This window comes from Taudactylus pleione, unplaced genomic scaffold (assembly GCF_031769625.1).
Source record: "Taudactylus pleione unplaced genomic scaffold, aTauple2 ptg000080l, whole genome shotgun sequence".
In the NCBI taxonomy this organism is placed as follows: Eukaryota; Metazoa; Chordata; class Amphibia; order Anura; family Myobatrachidae; genus Taudactylus; species Taudactylus pleione.
This window is the reverse complement of record NW_028284482.1, coordinates 1,110,243-1,127,269: the sequence shown is the minus strand read 5'-3', so window position 1 is coordinate 1,127,269 and position 17,027 is coordinate 1,110,243. Positions and strand designations below refer to the sequence as shown.

General features: G+C 46.6%; 1 protein-coding gene across 4 annotated transcripts in view; it reads right to left on the bottom strand.

Moving 5' to 3' along the window:
• Window positions 1-9,034: 9,034 nt before the first annotated feature.
• The window catches only part of XPNPEP3 (X-prolyl aminopeptidase 3), a 111,187-nt gene continuing 103,194 nt past the window's right edge, over window positions 9,035-17,027 (bottom strand). For 3 of the 4 annotated variants that reach the window (XM_088468001.1, XM_088468003.1, XM_088468004.1), the window contains exon 10: window positions 9,035-9,738. In XM_088468001.1, coding sequence (XP_088324127.1) covers window positions 9,572-9,738 — 167 coding nt within the window. In that variant the 3' untranslated portion in view covers window positions 9,035-9,571. Of the gene's footprint in view, window positions 9,760-9,842; window positions 9,973-17,027 lie in introns of all 4 variants that reach the window. The other variant, XM_088468002.1, reaches the window with a different exon arrangement.

The window sequence follows — 17,027 nt, the reverse complement described above, 5'->3', positions numbered from 1 at the left end:
GGCCTCTGGGAGAGACTGTCGGCTACTGCAGGGCTGACAGATTCTATAATACATCACACGTGGGTCTGGTCTCTTGAAATAACTTATTGCTACAGAGATATGTAACGCAACAGCATCAGCTGTACACACCATAAATGGAACTTTTTTCTGGAAAGTAAACTCCTACATGGATACAGTGTTTACTGATTGAAATTTATTTAATACTATCGGAAACATCGATAAAAGTGACTATCTTTTTATATAAATAGTTTTACCTTGGCAATTCTCCCTTTTTTCCAAACCAATCCTTTTGTCTCTCCCCACTACCCCTCCCTATTGTTTTTATGTCAGTATGTCTGTCCAAACCATATGATTCCACATGTACATGGGCAAAATAAAAATCATTTAAATATTAATCCAACCTGTTATAGTGATTATTGTCACACACTTCTATACTATTTCTCACAGTTTAGCTCTGTCAGGAGACACACATGGTGTGCATAATGGAGAGGGGTGACAGACAGCCGTTCACTACCATGGCGGTACCTGTGTGGACATTTCACCTCAGAGATGGCAGCTCATCCCTGGGTTGTGCTGGTAAGATACACAGAACGTTGCATGCATGTGGAGTTGACAAGAACTGGTTGTGTTAATACTATCTTGTATTAGTATATATTTTATAGTTCAGTTACTGTTCACATTGTTACCTTGTGTGCTGTTTAATAAAGGTATTATACCTTGGCTACTGTCTTCTCCTGTAAGATCCGTGATCTATAAAGGTGCCAGGGTAAAGTGGCAGCTATAAATATATGCCTTTATCTAGGCTGGTCCGACCTAACACCTGACAAATGTCACATCCTCCCAACACATGCCTGTGATTTACCAGGGATTTCACAAGTGCCCGGAGAGAGAGGATTTTGTCCTATGGTAAGAACACTTTCCACTAACTGGTGCTAAACAGAGACCCCATGAAGATCATAGGCTAGCAAGGAATCAGGTTGGATTTATTGCAATTGATGATTCAAGCCTGAGATTTTAAGGTCCCAAACATGTAGCAAACAAAGGCTGTCTACCTAATTAGCATATCATTCAGGTAAGGGATAAAGTTAATTCTCTAGATTTGATATGGGGCTCATTGGAACTAGAAATTTAACCTCAGCAGTCTACACATACTGTGCTCTCTGGCTTTGGAGAATTCAGAGTTCAAGAGGACCCTGGAGTTCCATCTATACTCTGCATAGGTCATGTCTGATTGTAAACTATAAATGTATTCCCAGGTCACAGGAGGAAAGAGTTTCTTTCTCTGACAAGGCCAGCTGACTGGCAGGCTGCATACCGGGGAGCTCTTTCAGGACCAGCAGTTCGATTCCATCACAGACGCCTGGGGAGAGACGTCATCAAGTATCCATTTACTTAAATCCCCACATGATACTTTTTAGCCACCAGTCTTCCCAAAGGCAAAGAAATATGTTTTGTTCAAAGGAAGCCATTTCAGCAGGAATAGGATTAGGATTTTTACTGAAAAAGTATTGGATTTTTACTAAAAGCTCTTCCTGTCCAGAAACCAGATTGTTACTTTCAATTTATTCTGAATATGAAATCCCTAAATATTAATTTCCAGGTAGACAGGTTCAAGATATTAATGTATTATGGTTGATGAATCACCTTGAGGAAAGTCATCAACAGCATGGAACAGAATAAATTCATAGGGTCCAAGGCTATCAAAGATGCTTAGTTGCACGTTACATTTCGGGAAGGACACCAGTCAATCCCATCATTTTGGGTTTCGTACCCTGCCCTTCAGCCTGGTAGTCATGGAAAAAGCATTATGTTATCCAACATTATCCACTGGGAATATAGAGGGTGAAGACCAAGGCCCTGATTCAGGTCCGCTCGCAAGTGGGTCGATGGTCTGCACTGCGCATGACGGAGGGAGCTCCGTCGTGCGCATGCGCGAGACGCGACGAGCGAAGGACTTTCCTTCGCTCGTAGTGTCTGATCAAAGGGGGCGTGCTGTCGATGTTGATTGACAGCACGCCCCCTTTGGTGGGCGTGCCGGGGGCGTGCCTGCCAGACGGAGGCGTTCCCAAGGGAACACCTAGCGTCAGAAGCCGGCCCCACTGACATCACTAGTGATGTCAGTGGGAGTGATTTTGGCTCTGATAGAGCCAAAATCACTCCTGGCCTTGCGGTTGAGAAACTCAACCGCAGGCTTCTGCTCGCAGTGGCGATGGTCGCGATGGTAAAGACCATCGCGACCATCATCCTGCACGCTCGTATATGCTGTGGGTGGTGACCCACAGCTATACGAGCGTCCAGGAGGACGCTCCATTTTAATGGAGGTGGGCCCTGATTCAGAGCGAGCGCTCTGGTCAGAGCGTCCGGCTCTGAATCAGGGCCCATGATCTTTTGTCAGTAGATTTTAAGTGCCCAAGCTACTGCCACTACACTCTATATAATATTTCTCTGTCATCTATGGGGAATACTGGGTTATACTTTGTCTATTCTATGCTAGATTAAAAATGTTCCCATGGGAAAAGGTCTGACTGAGTTATATTTGTGAATAAATACAATGACCTTTTTTCTTTTTCAAAACAAGCAGGCAAGAAACCTTCTCAGAAAAAAAATCTGGTATTCTGTGACCAAAATTAATTTAGGGTAAAATACATTGTAATCCTGACAGGTACAATCTGCAATCAATATATGAATCATCATCTGAGAGAATCTTAGATAATAAATAGGGAGTTAAATATATTAAGGTTAAGATGATGAACATTATATCTAGATTCTCCAGACATGTTCAAGATTTTAATGGATCACGATTTATCTAGTCATTAATCAAATATGTGTTCTAATAATGAAAGTTGTTTTGAGGAGATAATCATTTTTATGATAGTGGGAAATAACAAGAGATATGGTAAGAACTTACCTTTGTTATCTCTGTTTCTACGAAGTCCATAGGGTCCACAGGGTTGACCTTGGGGGTATAGGTTGGGAACCAAATCCGGGCACCACGCAGTTAAAGCTTTTAGCTCCCAGGATGCACTTGGGTCCACTCTCCCTATAACCCCGCCCCCCAGCCAGAGGCACCTCAGATTGTAAGTAGCCAAAGGCCGGAGGAGGAGAGAAAAAGAGAGAGAAAACTGGAACACTCTAGAACCATACTCACAGAAAAGGAGACGGGAAGCCGGTGACCAGTAACACAGCCCATATGAAGCCAGGTGCGTCAGGGCGGGCGCCCTGTGGACCCTATGGACTTCGTAGAAACAGAGATAACAAAGGTAAGTTCTTACCATATCTCTTGTTTTCTACTTCAGGGTCCATAGGGGGTCCACAGGGTTGACCTTGGGGATGTCCCAAAGCAGTTCAACCAAGGGTGGGGACGCTCCTGTGCTGAGAGGAGAATCCGTCGCCAAAAAGGAAGCATCCTGAGAGGCAAAGGAAACCAATGCCTAGAACCTTAAAAAGGTATGGACAGAAGACCACGTGGACACCTAGTAAGGCAAAACAGCCGAGGCGCCACGACGAGCCGCCCACGAGGGTTACACGGCCCGAGAAAAAAACAAGCCTCAACGACAGAAATGCCCACCCATGGGTAGGCCCCTGAGGAAGACATACGAGGCCATCCAGTCAACATTTCATTATAGGCCGGCCATCGTTTCCTGTTAAAACCAGAAACCGCAGACCACCAATAAGGAGTCCGCTTACCATAAGGAACTTGAACGGATCACATAAAGCCAAAGAGGCCGGACCACAGTCCATGAGGCCACAACAGCCGAGAGGACTGGGAACTGAATGGCCATACCATAAGTTCCAGAATAATATGGAACCTAAAAACCACTTTAAGAAGAAACACAGGGCGAGAGCAACTCACACCCTGACATGATGCCCTCCAGAAGAGGGAGCCACATGAGAACGCTCCCCATTCAGACACTCTCCTGGTTGATTTAAACACCCTGAGAGAGAGAGAGCTTAAACAATAGACCATGTAATGGCTATCACAACCAGCGGTTCCATGGACTGTCCCCGGAGGGAACAAAGAACCACTACTAACTCCCCAGGAGTCCCTAGGGAGGATAAGTGGAGACATAATCCAGAAAACACTCCAAAGGATGAACTGGATACCAGAGCGGAGCAATTCCATATCTTAACCATACCGACAGTGTAGAGATCCGCACTGTCAGGAAGGCCAGGCCAAGGGTGAAACCCAAGCCAGCTGGAAGGAATGCCAGAATATCTGGAAATCCTGGACACCGGAGGATCGTATCGACAGGTACGATACCATAAGAATTATGTATGCCACAGTCCGTGGCAGATCCCAGCAAAGTCTGGCCTATCTGCTCTAAACATCTCAATGAAGACAGAGCCAGGGAAGCCCGAGGACCACAGTAGGGGCGCAGTTAAAGACAAGCGATCCAGATCCAGGGAAAAACAAGGACCCTGAAACAACAGGTCCAGATAGTGAAGCAGTAGGAACGGAGCATCGAGGAGGAGACTCCGAAAATCTTAGTACCAGTGATGTCTGGGACGACCTGGAGCCCCCAGAAGGAAAGCCCCTCCGTCTCGAATTAAACTTCCGAAGACCTCGAGGAAGAAGGGAGACCGGAGGACACAGGTACACAAAGTGGAAGGACCACTTCACTGACAAAGAGTCACTGAAGGTAGCTTCAGTACTCCTAGAGCTGGACTGTAACACCGGTAATGTGTGATCGAGTCAGAAGGCCATGGGGATCAATCCCCTCAGGGAGGCCCCCTCTGCTCACCAGGAGTTGAAACCTCTCTTGGAGAAGAGACTAGTCCCCGGGATGCACGCCGTGACGGCTGAGGAAGCCCGCTTCCCAATGGAGAGCTCCGGGAATAAACACCGCAGAGTTGGCCAGGAGAAGACCCTTGGACTATGTCAGAATGGGTGACATTCCTAACATTGCCACCCAACTACCAGTGTTGCCTAGATGGAAGCCACTGTTGTGACACTGTCGGACTAAACCTATTCAGGTTAACCGTGACAAATGGGTTAGGCCAGAGTGAAAGTCCAAGACAGCTTAAAGTATCAACAAGGTAAGTGGCAGGGCAGAAGCGACAGACGTCCAACTGCCCCGAAATGAATGCGGACCAGACACTGTCTTTAGCAAAGAACACCCTGGACGAGATGGCCATAGCCACCCGGACAGAGACCAACTCGCCTCCGTAGAAAGTATCATCGTTCGAACAGTGATCCGATGGAAAAAACTCGATCCATCTGGAGGGGAGTCAATTATGGCAAGGCCTGGAATGGAACTGAGCACATTCCACCCTACCAAAAGGTAGACACTCTGGTAGACCGCGCATCACAAAGAGTAATGACATATGTCGACTGCGTAGATATCCGCACCCTCGAAGTTGAAGAGTGGAGATCTTGTCTTACGCCAGAAAAATTCTCATATTCTGAGAATCCAGCAGTGCTCCCAGATGAAGAAAACCCTGTGAGGGATGCAGGGAGGACTTTTCTGTGACGAGAAGAAGCCCCGGTTATCCTGACCTGGCGGTAAAGTACCTTGGTGATCCTGCTAAAAGTAGGAGACCGTCCAGAGAAAGGAGCATTCGGATACACTGAACAGGTGAACTGTCAGAAAATCCATAAAGCTGGTAAACCCCGGTGGAGTTGAGGACAGCCCCAAAAGGCAGAGCCCGAAACTTACAAGTGTTGCTGTGGCACAGCAAACCTGAACCCATGCTGATGAGAGGGCTCTGTATGTACCCGTAGGTACGTATCCTGAATACTCGGATATACCATAAAATCCCCAGGTTCCAAACATCGGATGATGGAGCATGGACGATTCCACCTGAGTCAAGGCACCGTTGGAATCTGATTCAGGGATTTGAGACAGAGTATAGGCAAAGGAGGACCAGTCGGTCACCGCCCCAAAAAGAAAGTAGAACAACCAGTCCCTCACTGAGATAGTGAGGTTGGCCGAAATAGCTCTGCTTACCACAAAGACTGTATAGCTTTCTGGGATTGTAAGGCCCTGATCAGTTCTGAAGAAGGGCCCGTGTACCAATGCCTGTGAGGAGGCTGCATGAGCAATGAGAGGCCGTTGAGAATCAGTACCTCACTCTGGAAATTCCCCAGATGTAGACCTGTCCCGTCAGGCTGAGGGTATATCCTCAGGTGTAGAAACAGGGTCGTCCGGAAGTCCAGGACTGCTCGGTACTGGATATGGTGGCCCCCGTGGAGGCCGACAGCCTAGGAAAAAACAGGCCTTTAGGCTGACCCTGAGGACAAAAAGACTTAACAGAGTTAGTCCGAATGTAGTGGGAGTAGCTAAAGACGGTATCTCCCCATTAGTGATACTGCCAATGATGCAACGATCTTGTCAAGGTCAGGACCAAACAAGAACTTCCCCCTGGAAGGAGTGTGCACCTCTGCTTTCCCATAACGCAGCCATAGGGTACTGCGGCGGATACAGATGCCGCCGAAACCCTGAAAGTTAGAAGACCGGCATCCCATGAGGTAATCCCACATATGACCACTGCATATTTTGTGAGCGGCAAAAAGATATTTGAACCTCAGACGTGTTGGAGGGGAAAAACGTCACAAAAGCATCACCATGCGATGGCCATGGTAGGACGGGCAACAGGCCCTGAAAACGAGTACATTGATTTCAGGCAAAGTTACCACCTACGGATCCGTAAAATCCGTCCAGGCCGGGATGGGAGGCGTATTAATGCCTGTAACCCGATGATTAACATACAAATCCATCCCAGAAGGGGATTTCCATTACTTGTGAGGACCCTCAGGGAATGGGAAACAGGAGGCCTTTGTGACTCCTCGTATCTGGGGACAGCCAGACTCCCGCTATGAGATCCACCCGCTGGGCAGAAAACGGGAGATGTATGATACAGGTGCAGGATCGACATTCTCTATATCCAGAATGAGTCTGGCTACCAGCCCCAAAGCAGGGATAATAATACTTGAGATCGGCTCCCCCCCATGTGAGAGGGAAAGAGCCGAATATACCATCCAGTTCACGGCAGAGCCACTGGTCAGTAACCACAGGGCGTATATCACGCCAATTAGTATTTCGTATAAAACGACATCCACCAGGGTGGCCGTTGTGGTAATCCCTGCAAGGGGAATGACAGACCGATGTGGTATCGGAGGTAATTCATGTACTGTGAAAAACCCCGGCAGGGAGCGATAGTCTGTGACACAGGGGTAAATTGCAAGAAATTGCGAGATACCCCGAGTTCAAAAGGGCAGTATGGTGAAGTAACTCCAAGCGAGTGACGACAATGGGGCCCGCCCGGCGATCCTCAAAGGAGAGGATCCTGAGAAACAACGCCCTTTAAGGGGGTCGTGCAAGGGGCCCGGCACCAGATGGTGCCGCATACGTAAACCTTTCTGAGTTAAAATCCTCCGCACTAATTCCTGCAGGCTATGACTTGCAGGATAGCAATAATGGGTGCAGTATCGTGTGCAATCTCCTGGTCAGATATATCTGACTATCTTGACGGAAATATTAAGCAGCGCCATACCGGTCCTGACTGACGCTAAGATTAGCTGCAGGAACCCATTATCAGCGTACGCAACTCACAGTTCCATCTAAAATATGGCAACGTGCAGCACGCAACAGTATGTGACAAACCTCACAGATATTAACAAATATATATATGTGAGGTCTCAGAACCACCCCAGGTACACCTGTATTAGGGCAGATAAAGAAAAGGGATAGATATACACTGACAGGTGAGAGAAAAAGCAGACAGTCAGCACTAGCATAAGTCACATACAATGCAGAAAAATATATATACATACATAAGCATGACATATAATATACTGCACAATGTCGCTACATTCAACTGCCCAGATTCAGTGTCTGGGAAGGCTATAGCGCTGTGTACACTCACCCAAAATGGCCAGGTACGCAGGGGGACTGGGCTCACTGACATCCTAAGAGTTCTGCAGCACCACAGAGAGAAAATGGCCGCTGGAGACCTCAGAAGAAGCGTGGCCCGCGGAGGAAGCAGCTCAGCGACGCCAGACTGTATTATTGAAAGGCGCGCTGAGCTGAGGGGAGGAGCCGCTAGACAGGGAAGGCTTCCTCCCCTGGCTAGCAATTAACCCCCCGGGATGCCGGCTCCCGCTGCCGCTATAATCCCTGGTGGGCTGTGGACACGCGGGGTATGCCTCCATGGAGGGGGAGCCCGCCGCCACCGCTAGCGCCTCCGGTCTGTCCCCAGAGACCGGAGGCATAAGGCTGCATGTACACGCGGGTCACCGCAAGCGGTGACCACGCGACTTACCTGTCCCCGTCGATCCGGCAGCAGCCCAGGGATTCCTCCAGAGCCCGGCTAGTACAGACTCTGGGGTCCCGCTGCGATCCCCAGATCTGTACTGGCGTCGCAGCGCCGGCGGGGTGTAGGAGCGGCAGCTCAGACGTCCATTGGACAGTCTGATGCTGCCGCTCTGAAGAGTAGTAAAAAAAAATAATAAAATAAAACTCTTTTAAGCTTAGGGGCTGCTAAGCAGCCCCCCTGCAGTAACGGTGACCCGACTCCGGCCGGGCACCAACTTAAACTGAGGTGCCTCTGGCTGGGGGGCGGGGTTATAGGGAGAGTGGACCCAAGTGCATCCTGGGAGCTAAAAGCTTTAACTGCGTGGTGCCCGGATTTGGTTCCCAACCTATACCCCCAAGGTCAACCCTGTGGACCCCCTATGGACCCTGAAGTAGAAACATTTGTAATATGCTTATAAAATATAAAGATGGCTTTAATGAACCTGTGTTTCTGACTGTTCTGTCTATATGACAGGGAATAACTAAAGCCATGTAGTACTATAACACTGACATCCAATCTTTTGTAGGGTCTAAATTGCAAGGGATTTATAAAATAAAAACCCACAACATTTACTTCATTGTTGTAAAGTCTCACACAACACTATATTGGTTCTTACAACTGTAAGTACTGAGAATTTGAAAATACTTTAGAACCTATTTAATTAAGCTAATAAACCAACTTTTATAACCATGCTAGAAAATAAATGTACCATGTCACTAAAAATAAAACTAGACCATAAGGTGCATCATTTTAAAATTTATTTTGTCATGCTATTACCCTAAGGTCCTTTCTTTTACCACGAAAACCATAATTTTTACTAGCTTTTCCTTTTATCGTTACTAAAACCATGTAAATGATTAAAGGAATGGAACCTATTAGTTCCAATGAGAAGCCACATACCCACATGCCCTTGCATCATTTGAATGCTATGTGCCCTATTAGTAGTCCCCCCATGCGAAAGTGCTGGTTACATTGCGTTTCACATGTGGCATCCCCGATGCTGTAACCAGTCTAAGAAAATCAATAAATATTCTTTACTATATCACAACTAAGCAATGAAATAAAGTCTTACATGATAACAGATGAAAACCTTTTGATGATAAAAATGATTAGATTTAAGTGTCACAAAAGCTTTTTCGCCTGCAGTTCAAATAATTTGTGTATTACTAAAACAGTATTTCATTAAATAGATCACTATGATTTGACAACTCATGATTCCCTGCTCACATCCAGGCACTAGAGAGGCTCATTCACATTTGTTAGAGTTCAGTCTGCGTCAGTGTCCTTGTCCACACAATTGCTGTATCTCATAAATTTCTTTGGGACACTCAGCAGAGAGAATGATGGGAGATTGTTCAGTGATCATGACATCATCTTCAATACGGATTCCTAGCCCCCTGTATTTTTCAGGAGCATCATGGTCATTCTCAGGAATATAAATACCTAATATCAGGAAAATAAAGGCTATCAGGGTAATGCAATATTGTCAATGTCTAAATAGAAAAGAAAAAAAATAAATGTTTATTTTTTTTTCTATTTGAACTTACTTAAAAAAATTATATTTTGAAAATGTTACTTTTGGTTTTTGGTTGGGTTTTATTAAAACAAGTACAGAACAGTGACATTTTTCTTCCAACTTCTTACTTGTGTGCTTCCAGGTAGTATTCACCAGGCGACCTGTAAAATGACAGTTATGGTAAAACTTACATTTGTTAACTTTCTTCTTCGAAGTCCATAAGGTCCACACGGAGACCTTATGGTGTAGGTGGTGGTTGAGGCCCGGGCACCACACTGTTACAGCTTTCAGCTCCCAGGATGCACTGGTCCAACCCCCTATACCCCGCCCCCAAGACAGAGGCACCTCAGTTCGTGACAAGCCAAAGGCCAGAGGCGGAAAAGAGAAAAGGAAGACTGGTTCTCACGCAGAAAGAGACGGGAAACCGGTGACCAGAAACATAGCCCATATGAAGCAAGGTGCGTCAGGGCAGGTCCCCTGGGGACCCTATAGAGAGTTAACAAAGGTAAGTTTTACCATAACTCTTTTTCTTCTTCAGGGTCCACAGGGAGACCTTGGGGATATCCCAAAGCAGTCATTTAAGGGTGGGGAAGCTCCTGAACTGAGAGGAGAATCCAGCGCCCAAATGAAGCATCCTGAGAGGCAAATGTATCAAAGTCATAAAACCTAAGAAATGTATGGACAGAGGACCACGTGGCCGCCTTACAAAGCTGTTCAGCTGAGGAACCACTGCGAGCTGCCCACGAAGGATCCACAGAGCGAGTATAGTGAGTAGTAACAGAAGCCGGTACAGGAAGGCCTGCCTGTGTGTAAGCCTGTGAGATAGTCATGCGAAGCCATCTCGCCAATGTCTGTTTGTTGGCTGGCCATCCCTTCTTGTGAAATCCATAGAGCACAAATAAGGAGTCTGATCTCCGAAGGGAACTGGTACAGTCCACGTATATCCTGAAAGCGCGGACCACATCCAAGGAGGCCTCACCTGCCAATATGTCTGGTGATTGAAAGGCCGGGACTACAATTTCCTCATTAATGTGGAAACTAGTAAACACTTTAGGAAGGAAACCAGGGAGAGTCCGAAGCACAGCCCTGTCCTAATGGAATATCAGAATGTGGAGCGAAAGGAGAGTGCCCCTAAATCTGACACCCTTCTGGCGGATGCAATAGCCAGAAGTAAAAGAGTCTTCGCTGAGAGCCACATGAGTTCCACAGAATCCAGGGGTTCAAATGGAGGACCCTGGAGGGCACGAAGCACTACTGTCAAATCCCACTGGAGGGACAAAGGGAGGTTGTATATGGAGGACACCCTGGAGGAAGGCATGGACATCCAGAAGTGGAGCAAGTCTACGCTGGAACCAAATGGATAGAGCAGAGACATACACTTTCAGTTAGGCCAGGGGGAGTCCAAGATCCAATCCAGCTTGAAGAAAGGCCAGGACTCTGAAAATCCTAAAACACTTGGGGGTCGTAGCTTATGGTACGACACTATTGGAAATATGTATACCACACTCTGTGGTAGATCCTAGCAGAGGCTAGATTACGCGCTCTGAGCATAGCTTTGACTACAGAGCTAGAGAATCCTTTGGACCTAAGGAGGGATGTCTCAAGAGCCATGCCATCAAAGACAGACAACCCAGGTCCGGGTAAAGGCAAGGACCCTGAGACAACAGGTCCGGACGTTGAGGCAGTGCCTCCGTCTTGTTTGAACTTCTGAAGAACTCGAGGAAGAAGGAAGACTGGAGGGAATAGGTAAGTAAACTGGTAGGTCCACTTCACTGATAATGCGTCTACAAAGGTTGCCTCTGCATTCTGGACCCGTACACTGGCAGTTTGTGATTGTGTCAGAAGGCCATGTGGTCCACCTCTGGGAGGCCCTACCTGCTCATTAGGAGTTGAAAAACCTTGTGGTGAAGAGACCATTCCCCGGGATGCACGTCGTGATGGCTGAAGAAGTCTGCTTCCCAATTGAGAACTCCCGGAATGAACACCGCAGAGATGGCCGGGAGGTGACCCTTGGCCAACGTCAGAATGCGTGACACTTCTGTCATTGCTGCCCGACTTCAAGTGCCTCCTTGATGGTTGATGTAAGCCACTTTTGAGGCATTGTCGAACTGTACCTGTACAGGTTTTCTATGAGGTATGTTCTGGGCCAGTATGAGCGCCCTGTAGACAGCTCGAAGTTCCAATATGTTGATTGGCAGAGTTGATTTGACCGATGTCCTGAGACCCTGAAAGGAGTGTGGATGGTCTGGGATATAAAAAAGGGGCAACCCTTGGTTAGATGAGATGTCTGTAGCCACCAAGAGAGGGACAGACGCACCTCCGAAGAGAGTACCATTGTCTGAGCTTTGATCCGATGGGGTAACCAGTTCCACCTGGAGAGAATTAGCCTTTGCAAAGGCCTGGAATGGAACTGAGCATGATCCACCATGTCAAAGGTGGACACCATGGATCCCAGAACCTGCATTGCTGAGTGAATCGACACTCGGCGACTGTGGAGACATCTGCGCACTCGTAGTTGAAGTGTGGAGATCTTGTCTGATGCCAGAAAGATTCTCTGATCCTGAGAATCCAGCAGGGCTCCCAGATGAATCATTCTCTGTTAAGGATTCAGGGAGGACTTTTTCCAGTTGATTAACCATCCGAGCTTGTGAAGGAAAGCAATGGTTATACATAGTAGGCAGTGAAGCTGTGGATAGTCCAAAGGGCAGAGCCTGAAATTGGAAGTATTGCTGTAGTATAGCAAACCGGAGATATCGCTGATGTGAGGGTGCTATAGGTACATGTAGGTATGCATCAAGAATATCCAGAGATACAATAAAGTCCCCAGGTTCCATAGCGTTTCCATCCTGAACCTGGGTACCCTGAGGAATTTGTTCAGGGATTTGAGGTTGAGGATAGGCCGATGAGACCCATTCGGCTTTTGAACCAGAGAGAGAGTAGAATAGTAACCGGGCCTCCGGTGAGATAGCGGGACTGGCACAATTATCCCTGCTTGCAGCAAGGACTGTATGGCTTTCTGGATTTGTAAGGCCTTGCTTGGGTTGGAAGGAGGGCCTGTGTAGAAAAACTGGTGGGGTGGGCGTTAAAGAAATGAGGGGGCGTACCCAAGACGGGTACGCTCTTACCCAAGCATCCGTGGTGGTTTGACACCAGCACTCGGCAAACTGAAGAAGTTGGCCTCCCACTCTGGGATCCCCCACAGGGAGGCCCGTTCCGTCAGGATGAGGACTTATCCTTGGATTTTGTTGGTCCAGGCCGCATTGGTCCTGGGCTTGGCGACCCTAGTGGAAGCCGACTGCCTAGGAAAGGACTGACCTTTAGGTTTTCCTTGAGGACAAAAGAACCTAAAAGATGTAGTCCGAGGCTTTGCAGTAGTAGTTGCTGAAGGCACAAATGCAGTTTTTGATGCTGCCAATGTGGTTACAATCTTGTCAAGGTCTGGGCCAAAGAAGTTCTCCCCATTGTAGGGTAACACTTCTAGGCCTTTCTTGGAGTCCGCGTCTGCCTTCCAAAAGAGTAGCCACAGGGTACGGCGGGCAGACACTGCCCTGGCTGAGATTCTGGAGGTTAGGAGACTGGCATCCAATGTCACTTCTCCAATATAAGAAGCTGCATCTTGTATGTGAGCAACGAAAGACATCCGATCCCTAGAAGTATCTGAGGGAAAAGAGTCTTCAAGTGCGTCAGCCCAGCTCTTTATAGCTTTAGCCACCCATGCAATAGCCATGGTCGGACAAGCATCAGCCCCTGAAAAATAGTATATCGATTTAAGGCAAGATTCAACCTTTCTATCTGTAGGGTCCTTCAAAGAGGAAACGGTAGGGATAGGAAAGTAGCGCTTTTAATTAAATGCGTAACATGCGAATCCACCAGGGGGAGTCGCCCATTTTGAACAGTGAGCCGCAGGAAATGGATAACAGGAGGTCAGACGTTTTTGGGGATGAAATCTCGTACCATGCGTCTGCTATGTGTTCAGCTAATTGATCCGATAGAGGGAATTCTGCTGAAGCCACTTTCTGTGGTTTAAACAGTGGGTGCTTTGATTTAGGGGTTGCCTCGTCATCTTCTATTAGTAAGAACAGCTCGCACCAAGGCAGGAATATTCATTTTAGACTGACTCTCGTCCTCCCCCAGAGGGGAGTCAGTGTTAGAGAGATCAGCATCTTCTGCCTCCTCAGAATCTGAGAGCTGCGTGGACTGTGAAGATAACACAGGAGGCTGGCTAGGGGCAGCATGTTTCCAGAACAGTCTTTACAGTCTATATACACAGGAAATAATTTTATATAAGGCATCCATAGTATGGTTTAGAAAAATTATACATCAATTCATGAATAATTTGTATAATCACTAAACATACTAGTGCTTGATACTAGTGTATATTGTACCAGCATCCCCTGCAGCCAGCGTAGAATAAAATAAACACAATATCTGTGTAAAGAAAAGCAGATAAACCAGTACTATGTGTTTTCATTAAGTGATCTATAATCATCTACTGATTTCCACAGATGTTCATATACCATAAATACAGTAGTTAATTATCACACTCCAGTGTGTACAATATGCGATATGTGGTTCAGACAGATTTGGAGGTGACAAGAGGAATTTATAAGTGTCTGTCACAGAGTATTTAAGGTGTATATAATGTATCACACAGAGGCAGTGACAATAAATCTTTGAGATGATATCAAAAAGTATTGAACAATGCCACAGCGTGACGCATATCCTATAGAACACCGTCCATCATTGCCAGCGTTCAAACACACATAGTACATTCAATGTTAGTATTGAACATTAATTTGAATTAATGTGATTGATGAATCAGCAGGGAAAAACATGTATATAAGAAAAAATTAAATACGTGGGTATGACCACTAGAATCCTTAAACAAAGGGTCCTAGAGCACATTGGCAACATCAGAAATGCGCAAAGTGAGATACAAAAGATGAAAAAGCTGACATCAGTAGCGAGACACTTTCTTAAATATCATAAGAGCATGCCAAGCGACCTCAAGGTCTATGGACTAGAACATGTCAGACTTGGAATCAGAGGAGGAGATTTAATGAAGGCACTTCTAAAGAGGGAAAGTAGATGGACATTCATTTTGAATACAGTAAGCCCTTTCGGAATGAATTAAATGATCAACTACAATGTCTTCCTATAAATTCATACTCATTTAGAATCCTTTTACTCTCCGATCAGGATCTCACAACCCTTACCCTGGACAAACAAATACCTCCCGAAGGCCACATTTACCACTTGTATAACTTAAGTAACAATAGGCTAAGATCTTCCCTGCACTTAATCCTGCTTTCTACACCACTATTACAAGACCATAGAGATAAGATTTCACTAATCCTCATGAAATTGTCCTACAAGATTTTATTTACACAATTCTTGACAATAGGAGTACATCAGGGTACATAATCCCTAATACTTACCGTCAGCCTGCTAGTCATGTATCCTGACGTTCGGGACAACCTCTGTCTGCTCATTTTCGTTTAGCTTATATGATCTTTACCCTATATCATTGACCTTGTTCCTTACATGTAATATAAATTGCACGGTCACATATGTCCCGAGTAAACGTTTAATTTTGAGTATATTTTTATCATGTCCATAATCACACTTATAATATACTCATTATCACGTTAACCTCACGCCTACCTTGATCACTTTTTCACCATACCATTGACTACAATCATGGTTATCCACTTTCCTTTATTACACTCACTTGATGAGTACATTATTTCACCACAAGTATTTGATGGGTAATACTATATCTCTATCTAAGTTACACTATTAATACAGTCACACTACACAATTCTAGTCACCTAACTCACTTAGTCACACTACACAAATTTATCCCTTACCTTCACTAACCTTACACAGAATATATAATATCCATCTCACTGGACTGTTCTATGCCCAATTAATACTATACTATTAATCTTAGCATCCTCTCTATGAGCTCAGGTGATCATCTTTGAACATAAATTAGATTTATGTTGAGAACCCACTCTTCTTTATCCACATCACACCTCACTCCCACTACAGAGCTATTTGTATATTATTATATTTAATAACCCCTACATCACTACATCGCTATCACCTACAAAAGAATACGTATATGGGTGTGAGTGCAGATGTGAATGCGCATATGTACGTACAAGTGAGTAGATACATGTGTGTAAATGTGCATGCATGCATGTATATATATATATATATATTATACACATACATGCAGATGTGTGTATATATGTATCCATAATGTGTATGGATATGTGTATATATTCTCGCAATAACCCTCATAAACAGTGGCGTAACTAGGGCAGGGCGGGCGGGGTTCGTGCCCTGGGCGCTGTTGGACAGGCGGCGCGGGGGGGCGCCGCCGGCCACGGTACCGGCCCGCCCGCCCTAGTTAGCCAGTGTAGCGCCGACCGCAATGAGTGTGGTCAGCACTACACATTTACACAGGACCGGCGCTAGGCTTCCAGCGCCGGTCCTGTGCTGCACGCCTGAGCCCGTTCCCTCCCCCAGGAGGCGGGCTCAGGCTGTGCATAACACACGCATCGCCGCCAGCGCTGGCGGCGATGCGTGTGTTAAACAGCAGCCAATGAGAGTCAGATAGACTCTCATTGACTGCTGCAGCACCCACTGCAAGAGCCGGACTTCCGTCCGGCTACTGCAGTGGGTAATGGGACTGACGTCATGACGTCTGTCCCATAATGCTGAGCGCGCCCGCCCGGGCGGGAGCGGCGTCGCGATCAGGACCAGGAGCAGAGATTCAGGTAAGTATATTTTTATAGGTATATGTATATATATATATTTTTTTGTAACCTATCTGCACAACGGGGGAGGGGGGTGGCTACTACCGGGGGGACCTCTACTGGGGGAGAGGTGACTACTACTGGGGGGACCTCTACTGGGGGAGGGGTGGCTACTACTGGGGGGACCTCTACTGGGGGAGGGGTGGCTACTACTGGGGGCACCATTGGGAGCACCTACTCTACTGGGGACTACTACTTGGGGGGGAACTACCACTGGGGGCATTATGAAAGGGGCCTACTAGAGGCACTGCACTCGGGGGACCACTACTGGGGGCAATAATAGGAAGGGCCACTACAGGGGGCACTGGATAGGGGGGATCACTACAGGGTGCCTGCATAAGGGGACCACTACTGGGAAAACTGCATGGGGGGGGGACTACTGCTGGGGG